Source organism: Macaca thibetana, chromosome 4 (genome assembly GCF_024542745.1).
Source record: "Macaca thibetana thibetana isolate TM-01 chromosome 4, ASM2454274v1, whole genome shotgun sequence".
Lineage (NCBI taxonomy): Eukaryota > Metazoa > Chordata > Mammalia > Primates > Cercopithecidae > Macaca > Macaca thibetana.
Genome location: NC_065581.1, coordinates 159177426 through 159194503, shown reverse-complemented (window position 1 = coordinate 159194503; position 17078 = coordinate 159177426). Strand labels below are relative to the sequence as shown.

Genomic DNA, 17078 nt, shown 5'->3' with positions numbered 1-17078 from the left:
TCTCACTAAAATTTAGAAGTATTAATTAATGAGTGAAAAGACTGCAAATATTTGTAGAAATTTTAGACTGTTATTAAAGTAAGTGTAAAAACATTTTAGTCTATTTTAAAATCTGAAGCCAGGCATCATCTTCCTGATAACTCTACTATTTTCTCCTCGGAGCTGAACACACAGCCCTGGGTTCTATCACAAGTTGATCTTGTAAGATCAGATACCCCCAACCTAAATAGTTTGGTTTGACTCGCATTGGAAGATGGGAATACTGACAGCATTCCTCCTACTTAGGTATAGGGGTGAAATTTAGAGAGAACAACAGCTCTTCCTCCACTTAGGATAGGAGAACATGATGAAATCCTCTGCCAAAATACAACTAGAATGGGAAAACCTACAAGACCCTCCTTACTAATACAAAAGACAATGCGAGCCTTAACTGTTCTGGGGCTTGCCAAGTTGTCTGAGAGTTCTCTCAAGTACTGATCTATTGTCCATATGACATACAAACCCCATGAACTCATTTTTCTACTTCTATAAACTACTTCTAATCAACAATTATTTAAAATAAACATTTGGTTAGAAAACTGATCTTCCCCAAAAAATAAAATGTTACCACCTCAGATCATTAACTAGATGTCATCTTTTAACCACCTCGTGACTCCAGGCTCCATGAGGCAAAATGCTCGTGTCCCCTTCTGCTGTGGACCAGTCCTTTCCTATGATACTCCATCAAGTTATTCTTTGCAAAGTCTTTGGACATTTTGGCTAATATCAGCTCCAAAGAAATACTGACATCAGACAAGTATCTATTCGTGCTGGTCGATGCCAGAGCCTTCGGGCCGTGACAACCTGCAGAAGGCCCTACAGCATCACTCATACACCACAGCAAAGACGCCCAACCACAGCCGGCACACACCCTAACGCTATGGTCACTGTGCAAGCACATGTGAGGGGTGGTGAGGGTACGGGACGCTGGTGGGGTGAGACTACCTGGTATCATGGGCACTGCTGATGGATTTGGGCAGCGCAGAGTCGCCACCAGAGGGGCTGGGCCGACTGGCAGCAACAGCAGCAGCAGCAGCAGCAGGGCTGCCGTGGCTCCGCGCGTCGGAAGGCACGCTCCGAGTGCTAAGACAAGAAGAAAAGCTTCAGGAACACATGTGAGAAGAGGGAATGGACTTGAAAATCTTTTTCAATTAAAAATAAATTATGGCAAGGGGGTGAAATATGTTTAAAAATATAAAATGCAAATTGTTCTTTGAGATTTCAGTCTAGGTGTAAAAAAGAAAAAACCTAACTTCAAAGCTTTTCTTTTTTTTGAGACAGCATCGCACTCTGTTGCCCAGACTGGAGTGCAGTGGCGCAATCATAGCTCACTGCAGCCTTGACCTCCTGGGCTCAAGTGATCCTCCCGAGTAGCTGGGACTACAGGCAACGGCCATTACACCCAGCTATTAGCTTTGTTGTATTTTCTGTAGAGACGATGTTTTGCTACATTGCCCAGGCTGTTCTCCAACTCCTGTGCTCAAGAGATCCTCCCGCCTCGGCCTCCTAAAGTGCTGGAATTACAGGCGTGAGTCACTGCACCCCGGTCCCCACAAAGCTTTAAAAAAAAAAATAACTGTGGTCCTTATCTAGCAAATATTGTTAAATAAAATTACACTTTTAAAAAGTGATTATACAGCGAGAGAAGGTGCTCACTATCTCAAGATGCAGAAATGCCACCACATTCAAGGCAGTTATCGTGAATGTACTATCGTTTCTGAATTCACTTAGTGTTTACGTTGCTTTGTAATTACATATGCAGATAAAAATTGAATCTGGAAAGGTCATTCCAGTTTTTCTCCACTTTTAGTGGTATTTAGTATTGTTTTCAAATGTTGACTACACTATCCACATTCAAATTTGTTTTCTGAAGATTATTTTTCGAAGGCAGGAAAGGGAAAAATGACTCCAAAGCCTGAAAGCATTTAGTAGCTTGAGGTTATAAATAAGCTGAGAAATGAAGTTATCTTGAAAGGTACAGGTCTGTTTTAAATTTGCATGTCTTTTTCTTTTGCGACTAAAGGCTTCAAGATAATGCAAGAAAGAGCTTTTACAAATGTACGAACAACGCGGCAAAGGTATTTAGCTCTCAGAGCAAGCATCTAGTAGTTTCAAAAGTATCAGCATGCATATTGGAGAGCACTCTGTAAAGCAAATGACTAGACAAGCACCAAATACCTGAATCCCTCTGGAGTGGGGATAATGAGGTGTGGGTTAGGAGGGTCACTATGGCATCGAGGTACCTTCATAGGACGGGGGCTGTTCCGATGAATGGCTGCCAGCAAAAATGGCAACAAATGCAACTTGTTAATATGGTCCACAGAAAATCATCAAACCAAACAGTCAAATGGAAAATGGAATGTCACTCATTTTGGCCAATGACCAAGGTGAGTCCATTTATATAAGTAAAAAATAATACTACATATACAAATATTATGGAAAATGTCACTTTTTAAAAGTCAGTAAAGCCCTATTATATATTTACAGTTTTCTCCATCAAAAAACATTTTAAAAATCCTGGAGTAAAACATACACAATGTAAGCTAAACAAATGATATAACTCATTTTAGAGATACTCCTAATAAAAAGGAGTTCTTATGTTATCTACCCGTTAAAAAGATTGTGGCCACTGGCAACATTTCGAGAGATCCTGCCTTTGAGGTCGCTGTCATTTTCCTGAGTACATGGAGTTTAACTCAGTTCCTCTAAACCAGATCAGGTAGATTTAACTGAGTTACTAGTTATTATTTTTTTCAAGAGCATGTTTTCTTCTCTTTTTCTTTTACATATTCTGGTAATAGATAAATATGAATAAAATTTAAAATAAAAATTTAAAACTAGATAAAATTTAAAATTAGAGATCTTATCTAGTGATTACAAATATGCTGACAATTCCACTTTCCCAATAACTAGATGTCAATATTAATGGACATGTGTTATATTTTGCCTACTCTCCGTAACATGCTTTTTCTCTTCTTGACTTTTAACAATCTGTTTTAACCCTCCTTAGTATTTTTTTAATGTCGTATTTTCTCTTCATGTTAATACTTTCAGTCTATATATGTTTTACCCCAAATAAGTTTTATCCTAAATGGAAATCCTGTTTCTTCATGATTTTGTTTCCTATTAATAAGGTGAAACAAGAGAGACAGAAATAGTTAAAATGGAGAGATATGAAGTTCCCTTGCAGAACTTACAAATCAAAACTTTAAAGGGACTGCTAACAAAAAAAGGTCAGGCAATTTGTATCTCTGATTCATTATCCTAGCTATTACAATGGCAAATGGAAGAAATTCAATAGTAACAAAGGTTAAAAGAAAAAAAAAAACGATTTGGTGAGTAATTAAGCAAAGATACTGGGAACTAGTCAAAAATTAGTAAAAATTTTCCTACAAATAGACATTCTGTTTAAAAAACCATGTGCACATATATGTTTTGCATGAAACAAAACAATTATTTTAATAGTAGGTATATGTAACACTGCAAAACTTTCCACTTCATTGGAAAGAAAATTCAAATGGCTAATAAACAAAATGGATGTTCACATTTCACTACTGGTAAACACTGATTATAGAGATGCTTTTCATGGCCAAAACAAAAAAAGCCCATAAAAAAAATGGTAGAAAGAATTACAGTACATTCATGAACGGCCACAGTGTGGCCAATAAAAAGAACCAGTGAGATCGATACCTGTTGACACACAGACATTTCTACAATTGTAAACGAACCACCCTATAAATGACTGTGTGATGAACTGGTCGCAGAGAAAGGTACAGGTAAAATGTATTTGTGTGATTATATGAATCTGCAGAAAATATGGAAGCTTACATACCAGGTTGTTATTTGTTACGCGCTTACAACAGAGGGAAAGGAAGAAAGTAAGCAACAGTAACAAAATGACAGTTGATGTGCTCTCATTTTCATTCATTTCTTTTGTAAGAAAACAACACAAAACCAAATGATGACCCCTGTTGTGTATGGAACACTAGAATTTATACAATGTTATTACTTATTTAATCCTCATTAGCATCCAGTTCACTCATTAAAAAGGGGGGCTCAATGACATTAAATGAGCAGCCCCAGGTCAATTGCTGTCCAGGCCCGCACAGTTCGTTCCACTAACCCACAGTGGCTGAGAGGACAGAGGACCATGTGAGTCTCCAGAGAGTACTATTAATGAACTGTCCCACTGCAGGGTGGAGTGGCAGGCATATTGAAAGATGAGCGACTCAGATGTTACCCGGGACTACCTTTGGATTAAGGAAGTATGAGTCATTTTTCTTTTATCTTTTGTAATCTTTTTTCTACATTGATAAATTTTCTAAATGTACATCTTCCATATTTTTCTAGATACTTTTTGTATGTTGTAATTTTTCCACAATGAAAATGATTCCTTATGTAATAAAGTATTTTTTAAGTAATTCTTACTGAATTATCAATCATGTGTTCTTAGAGAAACATGAATGTCTTAAGAGATCAGAAAATCAAAATTACTCATAATATGCTTAGGCAAAAGCCTGATAAGACAATAGCATGCTTTTTATAAAATGCTCAAATAGTCTTACAAACGATAACTTTCATTTTCACAACAACCTTGGGAGAAAAAGAGGTATAAACTGAAGATTAAAAAACCAACAATTAAAACCCATTCTACTAATTTTCTGTAGCTAGCAAGTACACTATATGAAATATAGTTGATGTTCAATAAATTTACCATTTATGAATTATATTTTGTGTAACTGAAATTGCATAAAATTTCTAAGTTTTCATTTTTGGGTGTTTATTATTATAAATACAGTTTTGTTTTATTTACAAACTATCTCAAGAATGGCACAAAACATAGCTTTTTTTTGACATTTATTTTGTTTTCAACATTCCAATGTATACTGTAAAAGTGTTAATCATTCAATGTGACTATAAAATTGTACATAAACTGTAATCAAATATTGTAATTAAAGTAATATATATAGCAGCATACCTTAACTTGATTTTTTAAAAAGTAAAACCAAATCAGAATTTACTACAGCTGGTGGGAAGGTGGGTACTTGGGACAGCTGTGGAGAAATGGACACTGCTGTCCTCAAAGGTGAGGAAGGAGGGACAGGGAAGTGATCTGCAGCCACCCGCAGCAGGGGCGGTTTCTCCTGCTTGGCAGACAACACCCTCCTCCAGTCTTTCCTCCCCATCAGAAAAGATGGTAAGGGGGAAAAAAGAATGGTATATTGGCATAGAGAAAAATGTATAATTGAATACTGCTGGCTAGCATGGAATAGCTTATGGCTGACGTTTTAATCTTCCTGTCGGATTTAGAAAGATTGCTGTGGAGTTATCTGTCTACACACCTCATTTCTGTCCCTCTCATTGTCGTTTTCCTGAATATTGTTAAAACACCTCTTATACCATTTTAAACGACTGCAATTACAAGAGGATTTGTCCACTCAAATCATTGTGTTCCAGAAGAAATGCTGTAACGGCTGTCTTACCAAGGTACAAACCTGTAACAGGACTGTGTGGTTTTCCTATGACATGGCCAATGCATTCATTCATCAAGGCTTGTAAACTCTAGAAACCAAAAGAAATTGGGAAAAGTAGAGAAAACAGCCATGCTTTCTTAATTATGGAAGTAGCACAAATTAATTTTCAGTGTATTTTTAAAAACATGCTACCCAAACTATTTTCAGTTAGCTTAAAAGAAAATAGGTATAAACACAAATTGTATGTAATTTAAAATAATATAGTGTATTTCATTTTTGTAAGTAAAAGCAAATTAGCTGTCAACTTCCCATAACACAATAATGTGTACAAGCAAAGGACGTCTCATGTAATCGTCTCTACTACTAGGAGAATAAAATAAATGAATTCACACTTGGAGCAACATCATGCTAATCTGATGACATTTATCAGACTAACAGTGATAATATTTAACATGAGCGAGATGCTCTCAAATGATGCACGCTGAGGTAAAAGAGCTAATTTTTGTTCTGCCCCAAAGCAGCAGCTATGATAGCAGTAAAAATATAAAACTACCAAATATGTTAGAAGGGCCAGGGTTTACAAACTAGACATTGATTTAGTTGAACACTAATGTTACAAAAGGAAAAAAATATCTTACTCTGCTATGAGGAGTACTTTAAATTTCTCAGCATTATCATTACATGAAAAATATTTAAGAACCTCAGCCGGGCGCGGTGGCTCAAGCCTGTAATCTCAGCACTTTGGGAGGCCGAGACGGGCGGATCACGAGGTCAGCAGATCGAGACCACCCTGGCTAACACGGTGAAACCCCGTCTCTACTAAAAAAAAAAAAAAAAAAACTAGCCGGGCGAGGTGGCGGGTGCCTGTAGTCCCAGCAACTCGGGAGACTGAGGCAGGAGAATGGCATGAACCCGGGAGGCGGAGCTTGCAGTGAGCCGAGATCCGGCCACTACACTCCAGCCTGGGTGACACAGCGAGACTCTGTCTCAAAAAAAAAAAAAAAAGAACGATTATTACATATAAAACATACTCAACCAGAAAATGAAGAGTGACTGGCTTATTTTATAATGAAAAAAACTGTAGAATATTCCATACCAAGAAGTCATCTTCTGGTAAAGCTGAAATAAAGGCAGGTTCAATTGCTTGTAGAAAATCAAATCCTTGAGTCGCCCACCTGGTACATGAAAAAGTTCGGCAATCACAAACAACCAAGAAAATGCTGTAGCAGTTTTAGACTGTACAATACTGAAAAGTAACATAATTATAATTACTATTTATGACAAAACACCTTTTTTTTTTTTTTTTTTTTGGCCTGGGTTCAGTAAGTTTACAGTGTGACCTAATTTTTTAAAATTTAATTTTGTTTTGAAACCAATAGGAAGCATGGAAGAGGATTTTAGACATGATAGGTGCCATCTGTAATTCAACAATTATTTATTTGTAATTCAACAATTATTTATGAGTTTTGTAACACAAAGTTCCCACTGGAGTCTCAGGCACAGCAAATGTGTTTTCTCTAACTTAGAGAAATTGCTTAATGACTTTTAAAAAGTGCCCCACACTACCCCTCCATTACAAATTACAGAACACTCAGCTATTTTTCACACAGTCATGACACTTTAATAACTATGTTTACTTTAGTGGAGCTACTATTGAGCCTCACAGATGATTCACCCATTTCACCCCTGCAAATTCCAAAACGGTTTCTTAATGAATAAATTTCATGAGGGAGGAAAAAACATTAGTCATCAGGAAGACTTGTCAAAGGAGAACATGAGTTCCCTTAAAGACAACTCCAATTTGGAACAAATTTTTAAAAAAATTTTTTCCCAAGAATTATGCAGTTTTCTCTGTATATTTTTCCATTAAAAAAAAAAAAAACAAAACCTGATCACCAAAGAGTTTAGGGTGCTCCCTTCTGTGTCTTCTGCTCAAAAAAAATCCCATAGGACATATATGAACAAATACTCCCAACCCCACATGACATATTTCAGAAACATCCTACTTGGTCATTACCTGGGTCTTGTACCTCTACCACTCTCACATTTAGTCAGGACATAATTCATCCACTTCCGGGCAAAGCTTATATATTTGTCTCCTATCTTCTGTCTAAACTCCCCAGACATCAAACGAACAACTTCTTTATGATACTGTAAGAAGATTTCAGGTATATCAAAATTAAGAAAATGATCATTAAATAATGCCACCCACTATAATGTCATGTCTGTTTAAAATGTTTTCTAAAAACAAAAAGTGAAATCCAATTAAAATTTCTATATTTTGAATATTATGAAGAATTATGGAAAGTATAGTGTTTCAATATGCAGTTTCATAAATGTTTCACTCCTGAGTTTAAATTAAGAATGTGCTTTCATGATATAAAACATCTCTTTAAAGTTTTAAAATGTTAAGTAGTTGGCTGTTGGCACAAAACAAAAGTCGGACAACTACCTAACAGTTTAAAAGTACAGTAACATCTCCGATATACAGCAGTGATATAAGATGGTATTCTTGATTTCGCTGTGATTACAGTATCAGATTTACTGTAAAAGGTTCCTAAAACTTTCTGTAAGTTATCAAGCAATTACTAAACTGTAGTGTGTGTTTCCTCTTATTTTGAACCTACCTCAAATCCAAAATTGTACCCCTGAATCATTGCTTCTCGGTAGTACTGTTGCAAGGTGACAGATTCGGATTCATCAACTTCAGCATCGAATTCTGATGTGAACATGTGGTCCACGCGGTCAATGGCATTGCTTATTCTGTTGCATAGCTCTAATGCATCATTCTAAAGAGTCCAAACCAGGATTAATGCAAAACGAAGCAAATCATACAATACTTACCACATTTTAAAGAAAGATTTCGTTCATCATCATCACAGACATTAACCACTACAAAACAATTCAGCCACTTTTAGTTATCAAAAGGAATTACCAAATATAGAAGAAATTATGTCATTTTATTTGGCATTCTTAAATAGAAGAGAAAAAATGCATTTAAAATGATACAGTCTAGTTGTAATCTGCTCTTGGAATAGATGCTTTTATCTTCAATATTTTTATACATCAACCACCTGTTGTTTTCTCCCCTTGGACGGTTGCTCAACCATAAGTACGGGTGCAATTCCACAGAGTGAAAAAGCCCACGTACTTCTAGACGACCTCCACAGTGTCCTCGAATCAGGCTGTCCTCATTTCCCTGCTACTTCCTAGTCCAGGGGTTCTCTTCTGGGGTGGATTTTTCGCCCTCCCCTCAGCGTCTGGAGACGTTGTCCAGAGAAGTTTTAGACTGTCAAAATTTGGAGGAAAAAGTGGAATCTACAGGGATATGGTAAGTAGAGGCCAGGAATGTTGCTAAACGTCCTGGAATGCACAGGACGGACCTCCACAACAAAGAATTACCGGCCCAAATGTCCACACTGAAGAGGCTGAGAAGCCCTGCCCTAGCTCGAGCTTTCGTCACCTCTGTCGTCAACACAATAGCTCCAAAATGGTCTCCCTTTCTACCCTTACACATGAGTGCATACAAGGTCTCCATCAGGCAATCCCCTTACTATGGTTACAAAATATTCTTCCAGCAATCTATAAAGAGAGATAACCTAAATATTTAGTTAATAAATGTTTATAGATAAATTAGACAAATCAGACTGACAGAAGAAAAACAAATGTTTATGAAATGACTTGTAACTTCAGAGAGTGTTTCTTCTTCAAGAAGTTAAGCCTTAATGCGAGTGAGAAGACGTAACTGATCACCTGCAAAAGTGTGGATGAGATCAAGACTGATACATGGGATACAAAATAGAAAGTGTCAAAAACAGAAAATAATGGAAAAAGACAGCCAGGCTGTGGCTTGTTATAAACTTTGAAAGGCCTTTGTGCTTCTCTGCAACTTTTTTCTATTATGTTTGGTTGATTTATTAAACAAAACAATATATCTTCTATTACACACTACTGATATGGAATACCTCTAGTAAATACTGGAGATTGTGAAAGGAGAATGAAATTTACACTGGGAATGAAGAGACCTATATTCCTAAATTTTCAACTTTGCCACTAGCCAGTCATGTAGTCATCATGAGTAAGTCACATAAAGTTCAATTCTCTATCCTTTCCAATTACAAAGTTCTACAGCTTCAGGAATCTCAGAATCTGTAGTTTAGACGTAAGAAAATATGTATTGGGAAGAGAGGTGTGTGGTGGGCAATTTAAGAGCTCAAGTTCCTTGGATGATATTACCTTACACACATTACCACACACTGACTCTTCCACAGTATTTCAGCAAAAAGGAAAAATCTCAGCTAATGTAGAGAACAGCGTGATACCTTCAGCTGCTGCAAAGCTTTGGCGATGACCGGCTGACTGGATGTCTGCTCCTGGCACAGAGTCATAAGTCCCTCAATGGACTGCTGGAAAGCTTTTCTCTGAATTGTGAGATGGGCAGACTGCATGACAACTAGTAAAAGGTTATCCACCTGGGAGGAAAATCAAGCACAGGACACAAAAACCAACCCAGTTACTAGTTGTTATTCTAGTTCAACACCAGTCCAAAAACAATGCCAATCTCAGGGATACCAGGCCAACAACCATCTGATCAGAAAGTCATTTTTAAGCAAAGCTTCTCCTACATAGCAACACACTTCAGTGGGCATTGACAGCTGGGATATTCAGCACCATGGAGAACAACCCCTTGGGACTGCAGGCATGACATCTTTGAGATATCCTAGAACTTCAAGTGTTGAGTACTGCTAGTGCAGAGTGTGAGTGTGAGTTTGAGTGTGTGTATTGGAGCAGTGTGAAGAAGGAAAATGTAGGAATAAGAGACATCAATTGAAGGGCCTTATATAAAACATTAAGAAATCAAGACTTTATTACTTTTGTTCTTCAAGAGATAAAGAATCCTTGCAGTATTTTAAGTAGATCTGTGATGCAATCAGATGTATTATAATGATCATTCTGGAAGTACAAAAACAAACATAGAATTGGAGAGACAGAAGGTGAGGTTTGAAGCAAGGAAACTCAAAGTAAGAAACTGCAATAGTTCAGGAGAGGGATGGTAAAGTTCTGACTATAGCAGCTGCTCTGGGGATGCAGGGAAAGGATCATTGACTGGAAATACTTCTGGCAAGGTATTAACTGGAAAGGTGGGAGGCTGAATTTATATTAGCTGTCACATTTCTGGTTTAAACATGTGAGTGAACGCGGAACCATTCACTGAGACGGAATATAAAAGCAGAGTTGTTGGGGTGAAGGGACACAGCAGGCCAGTGTATACTCAGTTCTTGTGAGACTGAGCTCAAGGTGCATATGAACACTCACCATGACTGTTCCTAAGCTGAACACAGATAAATGAGAAAGCTTCTCACAGTTTATAACTAATGAGTTACAGAAACTGTCACGAGGTCCCTGTTAGGTAGGGAGGGGACAACCTTCACTACAAAAAGTGAAAATTAAATAATCAGTAAACCTGAATACTTGGAGAACTGGGATTTCTAGAACTACAAATTATATTAGTGACATAATTTCTTTTAGATCATAGCTCCACAGCTGAACTAAGCTGTGGCTGAACTAAGAAAAGATATAAACCAGAAAGATGGTTTATTTCAAATATTCCAGAATAATTAAACTTAACAGAATGATACATTGTACAAATTATGCTGCAAAATTACCTATTAACACATTGAGGCATATTTTTGGGAAGTATATACTTGTGATTACTAGGGTAGCTGCACCCCTCATTCATGAGTGGCTAACAGTTCATTCTTACTAAAAGTCCTTTAAGTAACACTGCTGAGAAGTCGGAGGTGAGATGTACCTGCATGCTTCTCAGGGTGTCAACAGTCTCCACCTGAGGCACGACTTTGACAGGCTGTGCCTCCCACGTGCCCCAGCTGTCCTCTGAATCACGGGCTCGATCACTGTGCTTGGTCAGAAGCAGATAGGCATCGAAGAGTACGTCGTCTGAATCTTTTGAACAGTCCTTTCCTGCGGCTGCATTGAGTAACTGCAAAATAATACTCTTCTCCTCAGCAAGAGTGTCTGGAACAAACACTTGCAAGTTTTCTAACCCAGGAATTTGTACCTGCAAAAGAAATAATCCAAAATCTTAAGGAACGTTGTACATTAGAGAAGTATGTTATTTAAAACAAACAAATGAACCTAGGAAAGCAGAGGCAGGTTTAGGGAGGGGATGTGGGAAGGGTGTGAATTGGAGCAGTGAGGGAACTGCAGGAAGGAAGCTGGGTTCAGTGTGACTGGAGGAGGCAGGAGGAGTCTGTGAACGCACTGGAGGAGAGGCCTTACAGAGTCGCCCGATTACTGGACATCCTCCTCACTGCTTTCTTTTCAACAACAAAGAAAATACTTGAGGGGGAGGCAAGACAGCCTGAAAAAACCTCAACCACTGCTAGTTTGTGATGCTTACAGAAAATCACCTGGCTTGGGAAAAAGGCAAAAATTGTTAATACAGAGTCTCTAATTATTCCAGGGCAGGGAGCCAGGGGGTCATCATAAGAAGGCTCCTTGAGATCAATTTCTCAAAGGGTACACATGTGGTGGCACGATGCAGGTCATGCCTCCCACTCTCAGTATAGGCGTGGGATAAAACTGTGGGCTTGGGATAAAACGTTCAGTGATGACGTCACATACGCATTCTAACAGTGCTAAATGTCAAACAACTTAAAGTGGAGTAAAGTTGCTGACTCAAAAAGTGGCTCTAGTGATGACCAGGATCTTGATGTCAAAGATTCACTGTAAAACTTTTGAACTGCATCAGGAAATATAAGGGTGAAAAACAAAACCACTATTTAAAATAAATATTATCTCCTTATACACATTATTTCAAATATGTGTAACTAAATTAATAAACAGCATGAGTAAATTTTTTAGTATTTATCTACACTCTTAAGACAAGTTAGTAAGTCAAGTATGAAAAAGACTTTCATTATTCCACTAGTGAATTACAGGACAGTCTTACAACTGGGGTTGTGGTACAGCCTTCAGAGCCTGTAATATTTACTGTCTGGACCTTCAAGAAAAAGTTTGCCTGTTTTAAAATAAAGGAGGAAAGGCAAAATGTTTCAATCACACCATTTGGAGTACTTACCTTGACATACTGTTTTAATTTCAGAACATCCAGGAGGTCTCTAACTGGGGCTGAAAGCCTGAATTCTGCTGCTATTTCCAGGTCCTAGGATCACAGTTACAAAGAAACTTCTTTAGGGTTAGCATTAAAACAATAAGATAAAAGAAAAATAAGATAAAAGGTACTAATCAATCAGGATTGCAAGCTCACCTTTCTCAACATTTTAGCAAATCCAAGTGCTTTGGAGGCCCTTTCTCTGGCTTCATGGAAGAGCTCCTTCAGGGCTCGGCTGATCTCTATAACAGACCTCCTGCCAAGTGGATTCCAGGCCAGTTAGAACACAGTAGGGAACACTCCAGAGGTGCAAGAGGGATTTAACAATAAAGATGAAGCAAATTCCAAATCACAGTAATAAATAAAGACTGCAGATTTTTAAATGGGAACAAACAATTATCGAGGATGTAGTCAAAACATTCAGAAGCCTGCTCCTGACAGTTTTGTAGAAAATATTCATATCCTTTCAACGTAAGCAGGGCACACTAAATAACCTTCAAATAAGGGGAAGCTCAATTTTCTTAAGATTTCATTATGATCATTTCTTGGAGTTTAAGGTTAAGTTCTTAACTCCTGGCTCATAATCTAAAAAGAAATATATACAGTGTGGTCTGGGAAATATTTAACAACTGGCTGCCCCTAAATAACAATCTTACGCAGTGCACGCTGATTTCTGTGGTGTAAATACTCCCATTATAGCTAATTTCAAGGCAGCAGTATGATGTTACTGAGCAATGAAATGGGAAGAGAGGTGCACAATCAGCTCCCTCAAGCCAGAAGCGGCTCCAGCACTGCCCATTGCCCCCCTTTTAGATCTATCATGAGTAAACAGTGTCATGAGAGCCACTCTCTAGTTCACCATCTTCATTCCTGACTTCTCATGTTTATTTGGAATCTACATGCTTGGAGTTATTTTGAACCCACCATGTTAGCTCTCAAAACTGTAAGATCTACAAACTTATTTATTCCATTTCTCAGCTATTCAATATTTTCCCAGGTGAGAACCCATGTGGGAACTTCTTTCTTTAACCTTGGCATAAAAACATACCAGGTGTTCTGAAACTCAAAATGTGTTTTTCATCAAACCTTGAATGGTGAGAGAAAACATTTTAGCTTCGGAGAAGTCAGTTCTATTTGAGCATTCCCTAAATTTGAATCATATGACCTTGCTGATTATATGGCCACAAAGTTGCTATATGCCTGATATATACGCCACAAGGAGTAGGAATTTCTAAAGGTTTGACCTGAATACTATCTGCACAGAATTGGAGGAATTTCAACAGAGAAACCAGTTTCATACACTTAAGTTTAAAGTTCAACAGAAGGAATATACTAAGAATAAAAATGTACCAAATATCATTAAAATGTATTAATGGACCACTACATAGATTTTTTAAGAACAGAAACTAATACAAAGGCATCCCAGACAATGTAGATCAAGAAAATTCTACTCATTTTTTTCTAGTCAACTTTATCTCTTTATCTTAAGTTAGCTTTTTTTTTTTTTTTTTTTTTTTTTTTTGAGATAGAGTCTTGCTCTGTCGCCCAGGCTGGAGTGCAGTGACCCGATCTCAGCTCACTGCAACCTCTGCCTCCTGGGTTCAAGAAATTCTCTGCCTCGGCCTCCCGAATAGCCGGAATTACGGGCGTGAGTCACCACGCCCAGCTAATTTTTTTTGTATTTTTAGTAGAGACGAGGTTTTGCCATCTTGGCCAGGCTGGTCTTGAACTCCTGACCTCGTGATTCACCCATCTCGGCCTCCCAAAGTGCTGGGATTACAGGTGTGAGCCACAGAGCCCAGCCAGTTAGCACTATTTTTATCACGCTAAATAAATTCTAAGTTCCCCTTCAAAGAAAATTTCACATAAAACCATAACTAAGAAATCACATGAAAAGACAAGACAGTTATAAATAAATCCCTTTACGTCTACTGCCCAAATTCTTCCAGGCCAGCATAATTTGGTTTGAACAATGCTCCTTCTAGGCTCTCACCAAGAGGAAGAAAACAAGAGATAAGAAGTGGGAGAGGAAAGCAAGCACAACTCCAACCTGATTTCGTCGGAAGCACTGCTATCATCCGCACTAGTCCAAAATTCGGCACAGCTCTCCTGTAAGCCAAACTCTAAAAAACTTCCTGTAGACTTCAGCAGCATTCCTGCAATGTCACTAAGGGAACAAAAATAAAAATAAAACAGAGAAGAAAAATTGTCCCCACTCATAGCCTAATTCTTGACTGAGAAACTTGAAAGGCTCAGCTACTGTAATAGTTTAAAAATCAAAAATGAAAAACTTCTCTTCTTTTAATATAAAACCATAGATGTGGAAAAGTAGAAATCTGGATTATGGCATGTACCTACCTTTGTTCTATTACCACAGTATCTCACTATAAACCTTAAAATCTTAAACTGATTCATAGGAGCTACAGGATTAGTACACAAATGTTATTTCTATCTTAAATGTTAAAAATGGTATAAAATGTCCTCAAACTAAGGATAAGGGGGAAAGTGAATTCCTTAAGTGCAACTGTTCTTACGAATTTCCCCCACGATTAGCTTTGCATAGTGACTAAGCATGAAACACTCTATGTGGCTGATCCTTCTCATTGAGTACACAACTCTAAATACTAGCGTTAAAATGTACACCCCGGTATATAAAATGAATCTAAATGAGTGAAGTAAAATTCAACAACAGTTTACTGACTTAAGATGTTCAAGGAAAAGAACTTATGATCTAGTAACAGAGAGCAGGTAAGTATAGAACCAGTATCAGATGTGGCAGGAGGTAAGTGCTAGGCTTGTCGGAGGAGGAGAAAGACCAACCCCCACGAAGGTACGGTTTCAGACCCAGCTGAAGGCACGCCCTCATGTCCAGAAAGCCCTGCAGTGGGCCTTGCAGGCAAACGCAGAATTTTAACAGGTGGACTAATACTGGGAAGAGGAAAATCTGCGACGAAGAAAATGGAAAAGGCGGAAGGAAAGTCCAGGAAGAACAATAAATATGATTAAAAAGCATGAAGATGTGGTCAAGCAAGCATGTTCGTGAAAAAAGAAAATCATCCAATCTGAAGAGTAGTGGGAATTTAGGCTACAAAGGGACAAGGGAAAGTCCTGGGGCCATGCTGTGGAGGGCAATGGATGTCATGCTCATTAGTTTGGCATTTGATAAGCAGAGAGAGTAAATTTTAAAATATCTTATTGGGAAAGGGGTCTGATTGGAAACATGCTTTTAAAAAGAACATTATATAAAAAAACTAGAATGTACTCATTCAACAAATATTGAGTGCCTATTATGTACTAAGCAGCAGCAAACAAAACTGGTACAAGCCCTCCAGTGGGTGGAGAAAAACAATAAATAAAACAAAAAAGGGAAATGTATTTCAGGTTATTGGTAAGTGCTATGGAGAAAAGGAATGAGAAAAAAGCTAAGGAGTTGTGGGTAGGAATTTCCATCTTAAAGATACTGAGAAGGTAACATCTGGATAAAGACCTGAAGGAAGTGGGGAAACAGGTCATGAAAATAACTGGGAGGAAGAGCACTCCACGGAGAGGGGCCAGCTGGTGAAAAGGGCGTGAGGCTGGAACACGCCTGGCCTGAGGCAGTGAGGAAGCCACTGTGGCTGGGAAGCGAGCACAGGAGGGTCTGGAAGGAGGACAAAGACGTAATGAGAAACTGGACCGTGTCAGGCCTTGCGGGCCATTGTTAGGCAGTCTTACGTTTTCTGAGTAAGATGGGGAGCCACTGGGAAATTGAGAGGAGACAATGGTCTAACATACACTTTAACCAGACCATTCTGGCTGTGGTGTTGAGAATAAACTCTAGGAGGCTTCAGGCAGAAGTAGGGAGACTGGTTAGAGAGCTACTGCAGTAACACACCTGAGAAATGACAATCTGGGAAGAGTGGAAGTGTGGACTGCTTGAGAGGCAGAGGTCAGATTCTGGATATACCCTCAAAGGACAGCCAAAAGAGTCGAGGTAGTGTGCGCAGTAAATAAAGGAGTCGGGGTTGATTCCAACACTGGCTGACTCTCGGAGAAACAGTGTTTGAAGCAGAAGCTGCTGCTCCAATACAACAGATAAAATGCAGTGGAGTCCAGAACTACAATAAAAGTGGACTGTTCACAAGAAGGGGGAATGAAAAAGCCCTTGAGCTTCTCAGAGCAAGGATCATGACGGCAAAGGCCAGAGACTGCACTCTAGGGAATTTGAAGGACAAGCAAAAGATAGAAACACAAAGACGGACAAGAGGAAGTGAGGGTACAGTGACATTAAACAACATGAATTTGTAGTGAAACTAAACAGTAACCTTTAAAAACATTTTTTCAACAAAGCTTGACAGGTTGGAAACAGAAAATGCAAACAGAAGGAATTAGGCAAAGCAGAATCATGGAAAAGTAAGCGGGGAGAGGTGTTGCGAATGACAATGAATGCC

The 17078-nt window shown here is 38.3% G+C and overlaps 1 protein-coding gene across 7 annotated transcripts in view; it reads right to left on the bottom strand.

Moving 5' to 3' along the window:
• Positions 1–17078, bottom strand: part of MAP3K4 (mitogen-activated protein kinase kinase kinase 4) — a 127618-nt gene that overhangs the window by 18599 nt on the left and 91941 nt on the right. For 4 of the 7 annotated variants that reach the window (XM_050786827.1, XM_050786833.1, XM_050786832.1 and 1 more), the window contains 11 exons: positions 14699–14815; positions 12805–12904; positions 12616–12699; positions 11326–11592; positions 9836–9985; positions 8141–8302; positions 7531–7664; positions 6610–6688; positions 5523–5601; positions 2218–2314; positions 985–1122 (listed from right to left, as the gene is read on the bottom strand). In XM_050786827.1, coding sequence (XP_050642784.1) covers positions 985–1122; positions 2218–2314; positions 5523–5601; positions 6610–6688; positions 7531–7664; positions 8141–8302; positions 9836–9985; positions 11326–11592; positions 12616–12699; positions 12805–12904; positions 14699–14815 — 1407 coding nt within the window. The remainder of the gene's footprint in view (positions 1–984; positions 1123–2217; positions 2315–5522; positions 5602–6609; positions 6689–7530; positions 7665–8140; positions 8303–9835; positions 9986–11325; positions 11593–12615; positions 12700–12804; positions 12905–14698; positions 14816–17078) is intronic. The other 3 variants (XM_050786828.1, XM_050786829.1, XM_050786831.1) reach the window with 3 other exon arrangements.